The following is a 16,313-nucleotide window of genomic DNA, read 5'->3' on the forward strand; positions in this document are numbered from 1 at the left end:
CTCTCTCTCTCTCTCTCTCTCTCTCTCTCTCTCTCTCTCTCTCTCTCTCTCTCTCTCTCTTGTCTTTTGGCTCTGGCTCATACAGCATTTTGGGTTCACTGTTCCTTCAAATATGGATGCTTTCCTGTTAAATAGGGCCTTCAGTTGCTGGCTGAATTTCTAATTGTGTTGCTGGACTAAAGTCTCTAGATGCTAAAAGGTGTTTGATAGCTGAATTCGGTCAGTTGTAGGTGTTTTAGACAGAATGTGAATTGTAATTATTTCAAAATCACCTGACCACGATTATTAGCAATCACATTTTGCCTTTTAAATAAAGAATTTGATGCAATACAATACTATACTGTGTACTATGCTACTATGCCATGCTATGCTATATTGTAATTTACTACACTATTCTTTGCTATACTATTCTTTGTTATGCTATATAATGCAATACTAGACCAAACAAGACTACACTATGCTATGCTATACTATACTATACTACACCGCACTATACTATACCGCGCACCACTATGCTATACTATATAGTATATACAATGCCATATTTATATAAATATATATTACGATACTATACTGTGCCATGCTACACTATACTATTACAACTGTATTTTGTACTGTGCTGTAGTACACTACATAACACCACACCATATTATACTATGCTATACTGCACTCCACTATGCCATTCTATGCTGTACTGTACTATATTATATATAGTGTATATGTAGAACTATATTTATTTGTATTATGATACTATACTGTATCATGCTACATTATGCTATACTACCGTATTCTGTACTACACTATGTAGCACTACACCACACTACACTTTGCAACACTATACTGCACTCTAATATGCTATGCTATTCTATACTATATTGTATGAAGTATAGTATATGCAACAATGCATATATGAAACAATACTATACTGTACCATGCTGTGCTGTACTATACTATGCCATACCATGCTATACTGTGTTATATATAAAGACACTACACTGTACTGTACTATACTATGCCATACCATGCTATACTGTGTTATGTATAACGACACTACACTGTACTGTACTATACTATGCCATACCATGCTATACTATGCTATATATTATGACACTACACTGTACTGTACTGTACTGTACTACGCTATGATATGATTTACTATACTATATACAGTATTATGATACTGTGCTGTATGGTACACTATGTTATACTATACTACACTACAGTACGTATATTTGTTATGTATAATACTATCAATAGCACTTTTTAATACATTTTGTTGGTTAGATATTTGCATAAACCAGTGACACGCATAAAGAGTGACTAATAATAATGATTTATGGCAAAAAATCTTGAAATATGCAGATGCGAGGTTTCAGAAGGACAGAAGTCATATACTGTATAATGCTATATTGTAACATGCTCTTCTATACTATTATGATACCACGCTACACTACACTATAATACAATAGGTGTCTGTTGGAGAGTGTGACTCGTTCCCAGCCTGAAGTTGAACCCTGATCTCTGAATAATCAGCCTAATAATAACCAAGGTGGCTACCGTTAAGAAGGATCTACATACCAGCACTGCACAAAACTCTTTCTGAGCCCATTGTTGTTATTGACCTTGACAGGGTCCCCTCTGTGACCTCATTTCCTGTTTCACCGTTTTCTCGTGACCTGATAACACAACGGCCATTAGACCTTTCTGTTTGCTCTGTTTCAGATGATATGGAGGCCATTCCTGTCAAGCAGTTTATCAAACACGTGTCAGAGCTCTATTCCAATAACCAGCACAGCTTCTCAGAAGAGTTTGAGGTAAGACAGTCTCCCACACACACACACACACACACACACACACACACTTCAAACAAGTATGTGAGTGTACACAAACTCTCTCAGACTTTTGTAAACACCGTTTATGTCTCGTGTGGTTGGGTCGGTCTCGCCGCAGTGCTTCAGCTGACAGGTTCTGGTGGCTGTCTGTGACCAGCTGGGCCGGGATCCCCGCTCCAATGTTTGTTATTTCTGGCAGAGCGGCCCTGCAGGACGAGCCAGTTGAACTCGCGCACCGTGAGAATAAATTAGGCCATCTGAGCCATGCCGTCTTTTTTCACGAGGTTTTTGGACTCTCTACTGTGTGGAGCTGGAAGCCAGAAAACCACAACGACGATCTGTCGGACTAATGTGACGGCAGTTTGTACAAGAATGACCAGTAATTAGTTATCCATTGAGTGTCGGGCCACGACATCTGCTCGGCCTGTCAGGGCCACAGCTGAACATCAATGAACAATCTCAGATGTTTGGCCTCTGATCATTACTTGAGTAGATGTTCCATGTGATTTGACAACGTTTAAAAAACGTTTTTTATTGTGCATTCCAATTAATGTCAATCAAACTGCAGTTGGTTTGTTTTGATTCAAGCCATAAAAACTAAAAAAATACAAACTCACAATAAAACACAATAAAAACCATTTTAAAAACTAAGTTATCTCATTTTGGAACCAAACTGTTCAATTATGTTTTTAAACATCAATGAAGAATCTGAGATGTTTGGCCTCTGATCATTACCTGAGTAGATGTTCCATGTGATCTGACAAATGTTATTTTATCCCTTGAGGTAGCCGTCATTTTCAAAAGGTTAGAGCAGTGTTTCCCAACCTTTTTTCTGCCGCGGCACAGTTTTAATTTGCAAAAAATTTCACGGCACACCAGCATCACATTAACCACTAAAATATAACAAAATGGCACAAAACTGCATTGCTTTAAATTGCTTGTTAAGACAGCATATTATAATAAACGTAGCACTCACATATGATGTCAATGTGAAACTTGAGCTTGTTTTGATGAACACAACGATGATATCCTCGCTGGAATTGATGACAACGACACACGGAGCTCTTGGTCAGCTGCTCTCAATCTTTCTCTATTTTTGTTCTTTACATAAGTCAAACTGGAAAAGCTGAGCTCACATAAGTAGGTTGTGGAAAAAGATAACAACACTGAGATTGCACTGTCTGCAATGACTGGGTACTCTTTGGCAGCAGTCAACCAGAAACTGTCCAAAGGTAGGTCACTGAATGTAATTTTCAAACTACGGTCCTGTCTCATTTCAGTGAGCTGCTCTTTTCCATTTGCGTTATCCATTGCAGATGAGCTAAATGGGTCTCGAACCCAGTCAAAGGCTTCAGGTGATGTTAAGGGGAAATAAAAAGAGAATTTTTCTTCGAGAGTTGATAGATGCTTACAAATTACCTCACACAATGCCGCAAAGTTGTCTGAATGTCCAGTTTGGGCAAGGGGAAACATCTCAAGAGAGCCTTTTTCCACATGTTGTCGCCAGAGGGCAAGCTTTGATCTGAATCCATGCAGTTTGTCTGTGCTAGTTAGTACATTTTCATTTCTCCCTTGCATTCGCGTGTTCAGTTCATTCAGGTGTGCAAAAATGTCCGCCATGTATGCCAACCGTGCACACCATTCCTCATCTGCCAACAGCAATGCGTACTCCGATTTTTCCGCTGTTAAGAAGGTTTTCAGTTCTTCCCTCAGTTCGTACACACGCGACAAAAGTTTACCACGGGACAGCCATCGGACCTCCGTATGAAGCAATAAAGTCTTATGGTCTGCCCCCATCTCCTCACATAAGATAGCAAATAGTCGGCTTTTCAAAGGCCTTGTTTTTATAAAGTTGACAATACGCACTGCACCATCCAACACATTCGACAGCTCCTTTGGTAACGTCTTGGCAACAAGTGCCTCGCGATGCAAAAAACAGTGCGTGACCGTGACGTTCGGATTTTTTTCTTTGACTCTACTGACGAATCCCTTGGTATTCCCAGTCATGGATGCTGCTCCGTCGGTACACACACTCACGCAGTTTTCCCATTTTAGTCCTCCTTGTTCAATGTAATCGGATGTCACCCGAAATATTTCCTCTCCTGTTGTTTTTGATGGCAACTCTTTGCAAAAATAAAAATTCTCTCTGATGATTTCACCATCCACAAAGCGCACGTTTGCTAATAGCTGAGCATTCCCACTTATGTCTGTTGATTCATCAATTTGGAGTGCAAATTTGACGCTAGTTTTTATTTTTTCCAGTACAACACTCTCAATGTCAGCGGACATATCGTCAATGCGTCTGGCGATTGAATTGTTTGAAACGGGCACTTTTGCAATTTCTTTGGCAGCATTTGGACCCAACATTGTTTTCACAATTGCTTTGCATGCAGGCATAATTAATGACTCCACCACCGTATGTGGCTTTTTCGATTTTGCCACTAAACCAGCAACCAGGTAGCTAGCTTCGAGAGCTTTTTCAGACACTGTGGTACTCTTTCTCATCAAAGAAGCCTGTTTCTCCGTTTGATCTCTCAAACGCACAAAATAGTTTGTCTTTTTTAATAAGTGATGGATGTTTTGTTTGTAAATGACGTTTAAGCTTGCTAGGAACCATTGCATGGTTAGATAGTTTTTCTCCACAGACTAAGCATAAGGGTAGTGCTGCCGAGCGATCCCCGGTGAAAGTGAATCCATATGACAGATAACTGTCGCTGTATTGTCTTGAGCTCACCGTTTTTGCTTTCTTTCCTGTGTCTCCACTGCTAGAGGGCCCAGGTTCCGATTCAGGGGCGTTAGATTTTCTTTTCAAGAATTTATCCATGTTTTCCCGTTGGTTTTAGTAGCGTGGTCGTAATTATGTGTGGAATTCGCACATGGGAAAATCGCGGGCTACGTGGTCACGTATACGTACAGTCTCCTGGATGAGATCACGTATACGTGGTCAAATACGCGATGAGGTCACAGTTGGTTTACTTTTAATTGTAAAACATTGCTGTACATCTATATTTTATTTATTATTATTCAAAATTGGCCATTTTCACACCGGACAACTTGTCACGGCACACTAGTGTGCCGCGCGGCACAGCGGTTGGGAAACACTGGGTTAGAGAATGACATCTGTAGCCAGAACGTCTCTTAATGCGCTCTCACTCGTGTGTGTGTGTGTGTGTGTGTGTGTGTGTGTGTGTGCGTGTGTGTGCGTGTGCGTGTGTGTGCGTGTGTGTGTGTGTGTGTGTGTGTGTGTGTGTGTGGTTGGTAGATTCAGGTCTCTATATGGAGAATGTTGGGATGTGAGGAGAGGAGGTGTGTGAGGGTCACTGAGGTTCCTCCAGGGCCCCTCATTTGGCCTCTTTGTTCCATGGTTTGGTGATTGACGCATGGAAATGGCTCAGAATGTGCGTGTGTGGGCTTGATGGACATCGGGAAGTGTTTCCAAGGGGGTCGTTTTCCCTCAATATGTTTCTTCTTTAGTTTCTAACCCTTTCTCCTCCAGTGCTCCAGTGCCCGCCCGCTCTCTCTCCCCTCCCCTCATTGAGCAGAGAGAGAAAGAGAGCCAAACCCCCTCTGGATGAAGCTTCCAGGGCCTCTGACAAGGGGCTTTGTGCAGCCCGGCCAAACAAAAAACCACGGCTGGGGTGACGACAAGCATGGGACCCGGGGAGGAGAGGAAGGGTATTGGCTAGGCTTGGCACAGAGATGATGTGTGGCCCGGGTATGAGGTTAAAGGGGAATTCTTGTGAGGAAGAGAGAAGAGTGATGTGGATGGGTGCATGGAGATTCTATGGCATTCTAGTAGTGAATGTAGAACCAAAGAATCAGACAGAACAGGATTAAAGAAAAGGCTTGTAGAAATACATCTACAAGTTTTTTTTTGTCATGACTGGTGCTATTTTTTTTCCCCAAAGCCTTACTCCAGCATCCACAATCCTATCAAATGCCGTTTTATCTGGTTAAATGTTCATTTGTTCGGAAATATGTGGTATTATAGAGGTCAAGTGGGTTTTGCTTTTGATAAATGACACAATAGATCTGACAATGGGAGGACATTCTTCTGTAAATGTTGACTTTTGTCTGTGATGTTCTGTGAAGTCTGCAGATCTTCACTCTGGTTAGTCAGGTTAGATCAGGTGAAGGTGACCAGAATCTGAACGGGTGAGTATAGAAGAGAGTCAACGGCCTCCGGCAGATTGTCAGATACCTTGTGATTTTAAACTATATGGTATCAACACATCCTCAATATGAAATAAATACATGTGAATACAAGTCTGCTAATACGCACACAGATCATTTAATGTGTCCAGTGTTTAAAATATGTTGTGTTATAGTTTTTCATGTAAGGGATAATGTACAGGCAGCTGGTTGTTATTGCAGAAATAAGCCCCGATAGTGTGATCAGGAGCCGACGCGAAGCGGAGGGTCTTGTATCAGACTGAAGGGTCTTATTTCGCGATAACAGCCGGCTGCTTGTCAAAAAAAAAACTGTCAAAAAGGATTTGCTGCATCCGGGTTACCGTGTGTTATTAGTTTTGAGAGGTTGTTATCTGGGAATAACGAACCTGCAAATGTCACGACTGGCCAATCAGAATCAAGCATTCCAACGAGCTGTGTTATACATGTTTTTATTGGCCCGCTTTGCAGAGAGACCTGAAGTCTAGATATTACCATGTGCAGAGACTGTTATACATTATATCTGTACATTTATTATGAATTATTCATTTGTGTATTATGTATTATTGCACAGGGACTGTCTGTAATATGAAAATTACATTTGCCAAAACGCAGTTTGCCAATTAATGTACACTAAAAATGTTTCTATAGCATTGCATTTGATGATAAAGTATATAACTAAAAGGGTTTGTACTTTACACTCATAAAAATAAAGGTGCCTTAGAAGGGTTTTCACAGCGATGCCATAGAAGAACCATTTTTTGGTTCCACAAAGAACCATTCAGTCAAAGGTTCTTTAAAGAGCCATCTCTTTCTTACTTTTTTATCATCTGAAGAACCTTTATTTTGTCACAAAGAACCTTTTTGTGGAGCATATGAACATAGCACAAAATGAGGTTTGTTAAGTGACTTGACTTGAATAAAACTATTTAGATGATTTGTGAAACGTTTGCAGCTCACAGGACCTGACATCATACTAAAAACCGAATGTAGTGGAATTCAGACATAATGCATAATACATAATGTTGTGTCCAACTACGTCTACCTGCTTTGTGAATGTACAGTAGGCTAACTGAAATGAATTTTGTCCCGTTTGTGTGTTTGTTTTTCTTTAGCTCAGCAACACAAAGATTACGAGTTTGATTGTAAAGGAACACACAAACTGATAAAAATGTTAGATTAAAGTGTCTACTTAATGCATAAATGTTTATGTGTGTGTGTTGTAGGAAGTGCAGCGCTGCACAGCAGATATGAAGATTACATCAGAACACTCCAATCATCCTGACAATAAGCACAAAAACAGATACATCAACATCATAGCCTGTGAGTCTCTCTCACTCTCTCTCACTCTCTCTCTCTCACTCTCTCTCTCTCTCTCTCTCTCTCTCTCTCTCTCTCTCTCTCTCTCTCTCTCTCCCTCTCTCTCTCTCTCTCTCTGTGTGTGTGTAAGATTGTGCACATGGGTAGTTGACAAATAAACCACACATTGTCAGTCGAACCCCTTTGACCTACATCATTTACTTGAAGTACCCACTGAGAGGTACTCCCTCTGGGGAAGTAAATATTTCAATAATTTAATAGCAAATTTGCATGTTTAACTTCAAAAACATTGATTTTTTAATCTGTTTTAAGGTTTTTATTTGTAGTATTTTACGTAACTATTGTTATTTTCTAAACATTTCTTTGCTATTTGATTTTCTTTAAAGTAATGGCAACAACTTGTATGTGCACTGGTAGACATACAGTGTACCTCATGAACCCCCTACAATTCCCTCATTCGCGAACCTCAGTTTGGGAAACCCTGTCCTATGGTGTGAAAAAAAACTAACAATGACGATACATCTCTCATGCTATTTTATATTATAAATCTAAATATTAATCATATAAAATAAGATGTTATTAACAGTTTGTTTTCTACATTTTGCTGTCACAAACTAACTCTCCCTTTTTTTCCAACTTCCTCCAGACGACCACAGTCGAGTGAAACTCAGGCCTCTGGTTGGCAAAGACTCCAAACACAGCGATTACATTAACGCCAACTATGTAGATGTGAGCGATGTCTACATTACGTCTTCATGATGGGTTTCCGTCTGTATGACAACTTCATTGACCGTGTTGGTGTGACGTGTATTCCTGTCCCTCTTTCACAGGGCTACAATAAACCCAAGGCGTACATCGCAGCGCAGGGTCCGCTCAAATCCACGTTCGAGGACTTCTGGAGGATGGTGTGGGAGCAAAACACTGGCGTCATTGTCATGATCACCAACCTGGTGGAGAAGGGCAGAGTGAGTTGTCATTACAAACCTTTTACGAATGAATTGCTTTCTTTGATCAAACACAAAAATGAAAGTTTAAAATGTTAATACCAAGCGTGTGTTGAACTTTCCTTTGTTTTTGTGTGTGCGACAGAGAAAATGTGACCAGTACTGGCCGACAGAAAACAGTGAGGAATATGGCAATATCGTGGTGACGTTGAAGAAAACCAAAGTAATGGCCTGTTACACGCTTCGCATCTTCACCATCAGAAACACCAAAGTAAAGAAGGTAAACACTGCTCCTCCATCTCTCCTATTCAGATCTTTTTATTTATTCATCATCATTAACCCCAATGTATACAAAAAACCACAAAGACAGTTGCTCATATTTCTTTGACTCATAGTTTGACCTCCTTCCCTTCACTTGTGAGCTTAAAAGCTAAAGGGAAGTCTTAAGAAGCTTATTTGAGGCCATGGCCTTCACGGTGTTAGCGAAAGAGCGATCTGCTTTCCCGAAAATCTCTTTCGTGACACGCTGAGTCGCACAAAGGCCGCCGTGAGTGAGGAAAGAGGGGCTTTTTAAAGCAGCATGAGTTCAGGTGCAGAGCGTTTGATGCACACAAGAAAAAAATGCACATTTGTATGGTAATAATGTTAGAAAGCTGACGCGCTTCCCCACTATGATATTAAAGATCTGCAAAGCGACTCTGAATGTCAAGAGAGGAGCAAGTGAGGATTAAACGGGAGTTTTTATGTTTGTTGACTTTGAGAGGCACAGAGATGGTATGAGTCTCTATGCCTGTGAGTATTTGTGGTCTTGCTTGTGTGTTTGTGGAAAATTTGTATCAAAGTACAAATAATAGTGTCACTTTTGACCCTGATTTACAACAGTAAGATTATAATCATGATCTATAAGTTAAGCTGTTGGGTATGAGTTTGCGGGAAATGTCATTTTGATTCTTAAAGGAACAGTTCACCCAAAAATGAAAATTCTGTCATCATTTACTCATCCTTAAGTTGTTTCAAACGTGTATGCATTTCTCTATTCTGTTGAAAACAAGAGAAGATATTTTGATGAATGTGTGAAACCAAACAGTTTTGGGGCACCATTGACTCCCATAGTACCATAGCCCCAGAAGTGTTTGGTAATAACATTCCTTCAAATATCTTTCTCTGTGTTCATCAGAGCAAAGACATGTATACATTTATAACTCGAGTGTGAGGAAATGATGACAGGAGGAAATGATGAATTTTTATTTTTGGGAGAACTGTCCCTTTTATGTTGTTTAATTGTTAAAGGTGCCATTCCCCGTGATGCCAAATTTCAAACTTTAGTTAGTGTGTAATGTTGCTGTTAGAGCATATAATATCTGCAAAATGATAAAACTCAAAGTTCAATGCCAAGCGAGATACTGTCTTTAACAGAATTCACTTTTCAAGGACTACAGAGAACGGCTGGAATCGGACTACAGCCCTCTACTTCACGGTTACATGATGTCACTATTCCGAGTGCTTTTAATAACCTCCGCCCAAAGGAATACGCCAAAAAAGGGGCGAGGCCTTCCTTAGAGAAGAGGAAGAGCCGCTGGAGTAGTGTTTGGTTATCAGAGATTGTAAACATTTGACTGAGCTGCGCGCTAAAGTACTTTCATCACAGTCCTACAGCTGGTAATAAGAATTCATCTACACACATTCTAAGATAACCAACGGTCAAATAACAGCTTCCATGACTTTAACATCGGCTGTGAAAGCTGTTCTGTGTAATACACTGATATTGTGTGTGTGTGCGCATACCTCTAAAACACTTCAATGAAACGTCCTTTGAAGTCCTGCTTGCAAATGTCTCCTGGTCAATCTGCTTGTTTTATTATCCAACTCGGGTCCAATATAAAAAGGCAAAACTAACACTTCTGTTATTAGCGTTAATTAATATAACTGGTCTGACGCCATTCAGTCCGGTGTCATTTCCCTCGCCATAGTAGGAAAAAAAAAGTGCGATCTCTAACAAAGATTGACGTTTGCACATGCACTAGCAGACCTCCGTTACACTTCTATCGATCCGCATGTTTTTAACTGATGAAGTGAAGTTGACGCCATTGTTACTGTTTATTGCTAAAAGCCAAAGCTTATGAATACACGTGCACTGAGAGGGGGACCGACCAATCACAACAGCCTGAGAAGCGGAAGCTCGCTGATATGGTGTGGGTGGGACATCTTCACACACTCTAAGCGGGGAACCAATCACGACAGACCTGGTCAGCTCTACCAATCAGAGCGTTTCGGAAGGAGGGACTTTATAGAAACCGGAAAAATCTGATCGTTTTGTGAGAAGAGGGACAGCGGTGAACAATAGACTTGAAATATGTGAAATATAAAGCGTATTTTGAAACTAGAAACATGAACATCCATTGGTTAGCACCCAAAAAACATAATCAAAGCTTCAAGAAGAGCCAAAGAACTGCACCTTTAATGTTGTCACACAAACAAATTTTTTAGTGTAGCCGTCATCCCTCAATTTTTTTCCAAATTGTGTTTGATATAGGATTTTGAAGCATAATAAAGAACATAACCTCAAATTAATGTTAAATTAATAAATAAATAAATGTAATGTTGTATTTAAAATCTTATGGTAAAAGGTGTGAGGTATGTATTCATTTAAGTGTTAAATGTTGACATGTAGTAGTAAAGGTCAAATTTCTGTAATGTAATGTATATTTGTGTGTGTGTGTTTTTAGGGTCAGAAAGGCAACGCTAAAGGCCGTCAGAGTGAGAGAACAGTCCTACAGTATCATTACACTCAGTGGCCAGACATGGGCGTCCCGGAGTACACACTTCCTGTGCTGACCTTTGTGAGGAAGTCCTCTTCCGCGCAGACTCCAGAGATGGGCCCTATGCTCATACACTGCAGGTAAAACACACACACACAACCACTGGATGATTTATTGGCTCGCATTAACAGATCAGTTTATATTAGCACGAACTGGTTAGTTCGGTGCTGGACCAGCATAGCCATTTTGATCACCAGCAAAAAACAGAGTAGGCTAACCCTGCAACACATTAAACAAGTTGTGTGTTTGTTGTTTGTGTTTCTCAGCGCCGGCGTGGGCAGAACGGGAACTTACATCGTCATTGACAGCATGTTACAGCAGCTGAAAGACAAGGGCTTGGTGAACATTCTTGGTTTTCTCAAACACATACGCACTCAGAGAAACTACCTGGTCCAAACAGAAGTGAGTCCTCTGCGTGTGCCGAATCAAGTGTCTTGTGTCATTGTCGTCGTTTAGTGATTCGCTTGACACTTCTGCTATCTCTGTGTTCAGGAGCAGTATATCTTCATCCACGATGCCTTGATAGAAGCCATTCTCGGTAAGGAAACGGAGGTGAGCTCCAGTCAGCTTCACAGTTACGTAAACAGCATCCTGACGCCGGGCCCTGGAGGCAAAACGCGACTGGAGAAACAGTTCAAGGTGGGTTTAGTTTTACTTTGTGCAGAAAGTCCGAAGTCATGAGAAGAAAGGAAATTGTCAGTTAAAGGTTCACGTTTTTAGCTCGTCATGAATTAAAAACCCAACCCTAGTCAACAAGCTCTGTAAGAGTCTCGAAATTCTCTTTTTTTCAATTGCTGTGGATCGATTCACATCGATTTTTATTTGCTAGACTACGACTGGACGGAATATCTTGCCGTTGGTTTTATAAGGTTGGAGATGCAGAAGAATATCTTCACTTTGACATCATGTTTTTCTCTCTTGTGATGTACAGTTGGTGACCCAGTGCAATGCCAGATTTGTGGAATGTTTCAGTGCTCAGAAAGAATGCAACAAAGAGAAAAACCGCAATTCTTCTGTCGTCCCATGTGAGTAACAAACAGTAATTACCCATTGAAACTATAAAGAGAACTATAGACAGATGATAATGTTATGATTATTCCACTCTAAAGAAGATCCCAATGATATTTTGGGATATTTTGATATCCATTCATTAGAGCCAGTTTTTATAATATACTGCACCCTGGTTTTGGAGAAGTTAGATTTTGTTCTTTTTCATTTGCATTTTTAAGAAATGTGCTTGCAACACGGTTTCAGCTAATTAGATCATTCACTGACCTGTTTTCTCATGCTGCCACCCGATTGGCTGTTGTTGTCCCTCTCAGCGGAAAGAGCCCGTGTTGGTCTCGCACCGTTGCCGGGGCTGAAAGGCACTGATTACATCAATGCATCTTACATAATGGTGAGTACCCGCTAGCCCCAGTGCATCTCCACTTAAACTGTTTCCAAAAGGGAAAAATGAGATATTTACAATTACCCATGGAGCAGACGCATTTATACAGCAACGTTTGCAGCCATCGTAATGAACATTTATCATGTGAAGTAACTCTACCGAGACTCACTCGGTTTTGGAGTCAAGATTTGGAATTTTTTCCAGCGTTACCTGCAAGAAAAGTCTAATAAAAACTAGCGTTTCTTGATCTTTTCCATGACATCAGGGTTTCTACAGGAGCAATGAGTTCATCATTACCCAGCATCCTCTGCCTCACACCACTAAAGACTTCTGGAGGATGATCTGGGACCACAACGCTCAAATCATTGTCATGTTGCCAGACAACCAGGGCCTGGTGAGTATTCAATACCTCGGTCTTTAGAGGCATCCCGACTCTGGTGAAGAACTAGAAGAGTTAATGTTGTAGACCTCAAGCAGTGATGGGAGTCATTTTTAAAGGAGTCGTTCTTTCTGACAGTCATTGATGCTCAGGACAGATGAAATGATCACTTACTGGGTTGTTCGGTCTCTGCAGGCGGAGGATGAGTTTGTTTATTGGCCGAGTCGAGAGGAAGCAATGAACTGTGAGGCATTTACAGTCACTCTCATCAGTAAAGACAGACTCTGTCTCTCCAATGAGGAGCAGATCATCATTCATGACTTTATCTTGGAAGCCACACAGGTTTGTGTTTTTGACTTTTTTATCCCCGTGAAGAAAACCACTTGTAAATCGAAGTATATTAAGTTTATTTGAAAATGTAAAAATGCAGAAAGGTTTGTGTGAGGGATAGGTTTAAAATATACCGTTTTACAGTATAAAAATCTGTGTATGTCTATGGAAAGTCCTTATAAAACCTGGAAATCTGATGTACATTTTAAATATAATCTTTTAAATGAAACTGAAATAATAAAAAATAATTCTAAAACTTGAACAGTTTTTTTAATAAAAAAATGTTCTGTACATACAATATGTTTAAAAAATTGACACCATTTAAGGTTTAAATGAATCTTCTGTATGTCATTTAATTCAAGTGAAATATGTCTGTCACAGAAGAATTCAACTGAATTTTAACATAAAACTTGAATTAAAAAACAAAGCTAAACCGCAGTAAAAGCACAAAATTAGGAAAAACAAAAAAATTAAAACATACATGTTGATGCAGGTTACATGTTGACAGCTCAACCAATAGTAACTCTTAACTTTTACCCTATGACCTCATGTTTTTTTCTCATGAATATATAATTTTTTGTAATTTTTTGTTTTGTTTCATGATAATTTTGTCATAAAAATACTTGAAAACTGTTTTTATCTCTCTCTCTCTCTCTCTCTCTCTCTCTCTCTCTCTCTCAGGATGACTATGTTTTAGAGGTTCGTCATTTTCAGTGCCCGAAGTGGCCCAATCCTGATGCTCCCATCAGCAGCACTTTTGAACTCATAAACGTCATTAAAGAAGAGGCCATGACCAGGGATGGACCCACTATAGTACACGACGAGTGAGTACAGATCGCTCTTTATTCAAACCTATTACAGATTTTGATGAACACTTCAGCTTACGTGATCCTCAATGTGCTATTACTTATTATTATCTCCTAAATAGTTTAGTAAGATGAGTGCAACCCAAATCATAGTGCATATCGTCGCTGTCGGGCGGAATCCTCGTATCTCCAAAACCATTATTTTTCAGGAAGTTAAAAAAATGGCATATTTTTTGAGTTATTAAACATTGTATCGTTAAAGTTGGTATTATACCTTATATTGCTATCATATACTGTTGTGTACCAACATTAACACAACATTTCCCCAAAACCATGTTTAATCGGAGATACGAGGTTTATGACTTGGGAGCAGGGAGATACGAGATTACGCTGTCATTGATAAGAATGGTACGGACACAGACGTCGCTGCTGCCAGCAGTGTTCATCAAAGTCTGCGGTCGCGTTGAGCCTTTTGACAAGAGACGAGGCTTTAAGAGCTAATGAAAGCTAATGATTGTGGTTACATACATCTTCCTAAACTCTATTTTAAACGTTAGAGCTATGAGTGATGCAATACCAAAATAAAACGTTAAACAGGCTGTCTGTCGGAGCCAGGTGGTCGAGTGGTTCGTGCTCCGACATGTGGCGCCGGTGCGTCCTGGGCGACCCGAGTTCGAATCCGGCTCGTGGTCCTTTCCCCCTCTCTCTCATCCACTTTGCTTCCTGTCCTCTCTGAAAAGAGTCTCTCTGTGTCAAATAAAAAAGGCAAAAAAACGCCAAAAATAAATCTTTAAAAAAAAAAAAACAGGCTGTCTAATATAGGCGGAAATTAATCTGCACGCAAATAAAGTCGGCGGTCGCGTTGAGCCTCTTGACAAGAGAAAAGGCTTCAATAGTTAACCAAAGCTAACGACTGTGGTTACATACATCTTCCTAAACTCTATTTTAAAGGTTTAAGAACTATAAGTGATGTAATACAAAAAACGATGAGCTGACTAGGCTGTCTAATAGGCGGAAATTAGCCGAATCTGCTCGCAAATTTACCTTCGTGGCTCATGGGCTTCCTTCTCCGAAGCATTACAGCTATCGATTTTTAACAAAACAGACCTACTCAAATGTATCTAACCTAACTATTTTCACTCGTTATTGTCTAAAAAACTTTCAATCAGGAGACGTAATGCCCAGAGGCTCCCGCGGAGTGAAGAAGAGGTGGAGTTACGAGACTTCTCAGACAGTTGAAGTGTCCAATGGAGTTAAGAGATTTGCTCTCAAGCTATTTTCAACACTTTAGATTGGTTAATAATTTGTAAAAATAACAGACCCACATGGTGACTGACCAATAGCATCGATTTGTGAAAAAATATGAAATTGACCAAATTTGGACATAGGAGGTTTCCGCCCGACAGCGACGATATAGAAAATGGTCAGAATAATTAATTTAATAAATCATAAATATATGATTTATTGAATAATAAAACAAAAAAATGAAGGATAGATTTGACTGATAACATTATTCGTTTTTTAGAAAAAAAGAGACATTTCATTTAATAGATATCGGTTATGATTGTGTAATTGTGTAATGAAAGTTTGATATCATGCCCCAGTTTGCACCACTGAAACTTTTCTCAAATCTAAACTAAAATCTGGTCTAGATAAACTGGCATACTTCAGGCCTAAAATGACATGCTTAACCATCGCAAACCCTGTAAATACTTATCAAAGTGTGTAAATTGCGTTCTGTATGGCAAGCCGAATTAGCTTTTAATCATTCTCAGGATATGCATTTTTGATATCAACAATTCAATTTTTACTAGTAAAAATTATCATTCTTGATATCAAGAATGGAATTTCTACTAGTAACAATTGCTGTTTTTGATATCAGTAATTACATTTTCACTAGTAAAAATGTGAATTCTTGATATCAACAATCAAGCCATCACTCGCAGAAATCACATTTTTGATATCAAAAATTGAATTTAAACTAGTAAAAAGTATTATTCCTGATATCTGTAATTGAATTTTTACTAGTTAAATATCACAATAGACTTCCATTCAAATTCAGTTTCAGATATCAATAATTAATTTCCTACATGTTAAAAATCTTATTTCAGATATCAGAAATGCAATTCTTACTAGTAAAAACATAATTTTTGATATCAACAATTGTGTGGTTACTAGTGATAATGTCTATTCTTGATATCAACAATTGAATTACTACATGTAAAAATGCCAATTTCTGATATCAATAATTACATTTTCACTAGTGACAATGTTAATTCTTGATATCAACAATGTGATTGTTACTAGTAAGAAAGCCATTTTA

The 16,313-nt window shown here is 39.3% G+C and overlaps 1 protein-coding gene across 1 annotated transcript in view; it reads left to right on the forward strand.

Annotated features, from left to right (window-relative positions):
• Positions 1 to 16,313, forward strand: part of ptprga (protein tyrosine phosphatase receptor type Ga) — a 236,808-nt gene that overhangs the window by 214,539 nt on the left and 5,956 nt on the right. Inside the window, exons 15-27 of the mRNA XM_057361532.1 lie at positions 1,723 to 1,814; positions 7,229 to 7,325; positions 7,969 to 8,051; positions 8,153 to 8,287; positions 8,412 to 8,546; positions 10,993 to 11,165; positions 11,352 to 11,487; positions 11,578 to 11,724; positions 12,017 to 12,110; positions 12,408 to 12,484; positions 12,741 to 12,869; positions 13,050 to 13,196; positions 13,866 to 14,008. Of these exons, the coding sequence (XP_057217515.1) occupies positions 1,723 to 1,814; positions 7,229 to 7,325; positions 7,969 to 8,051; positions 8,153 to 8,287; positions 8,412 to 8,546; positions 10,993 to 11,165; positions 11,352 to 11,487; positions 11,578 to 11,724; positions 12,017 to 12,110; positions 12,408 to 12,484; positions 12,741 to 12,869; positions 13,050 to 13,196; positions 13,866 to 14,008 (1,588 nt within the window). The remainder of the gene's footprint in view (positions 1 to 1,722; positions 1,815 to 7,228; positions 7,326 to 7,968; positions 8,052 to 8,152; positions 8,288 to 8,411; positions 8,547 to 10,992; positions 11,166 to 11,351; positions 11,488 to 11,577; positions 11,725 to 12,016; positions 12,111 to 12,407; positions 12,485 to 12,740; positions 12,870 to 13,049; positions 13,197 to 13,865; positions 14,009 to 16,313) is intronic.

Source organism: Triplophysa rosa, linkage group LG20, assembly GCF_024868665.1.
Source record: "Triplophysa rosa linkage group LG20, Trosa_1v2, whole genome shotgun sequence".
NCBI classification, from domain to species: Eukaryota; Metazoa; Chordata; class Actinopteri; order Cypriniformes; family Nemacheilidae; genus Triplophysa; species Triplophysa rosa.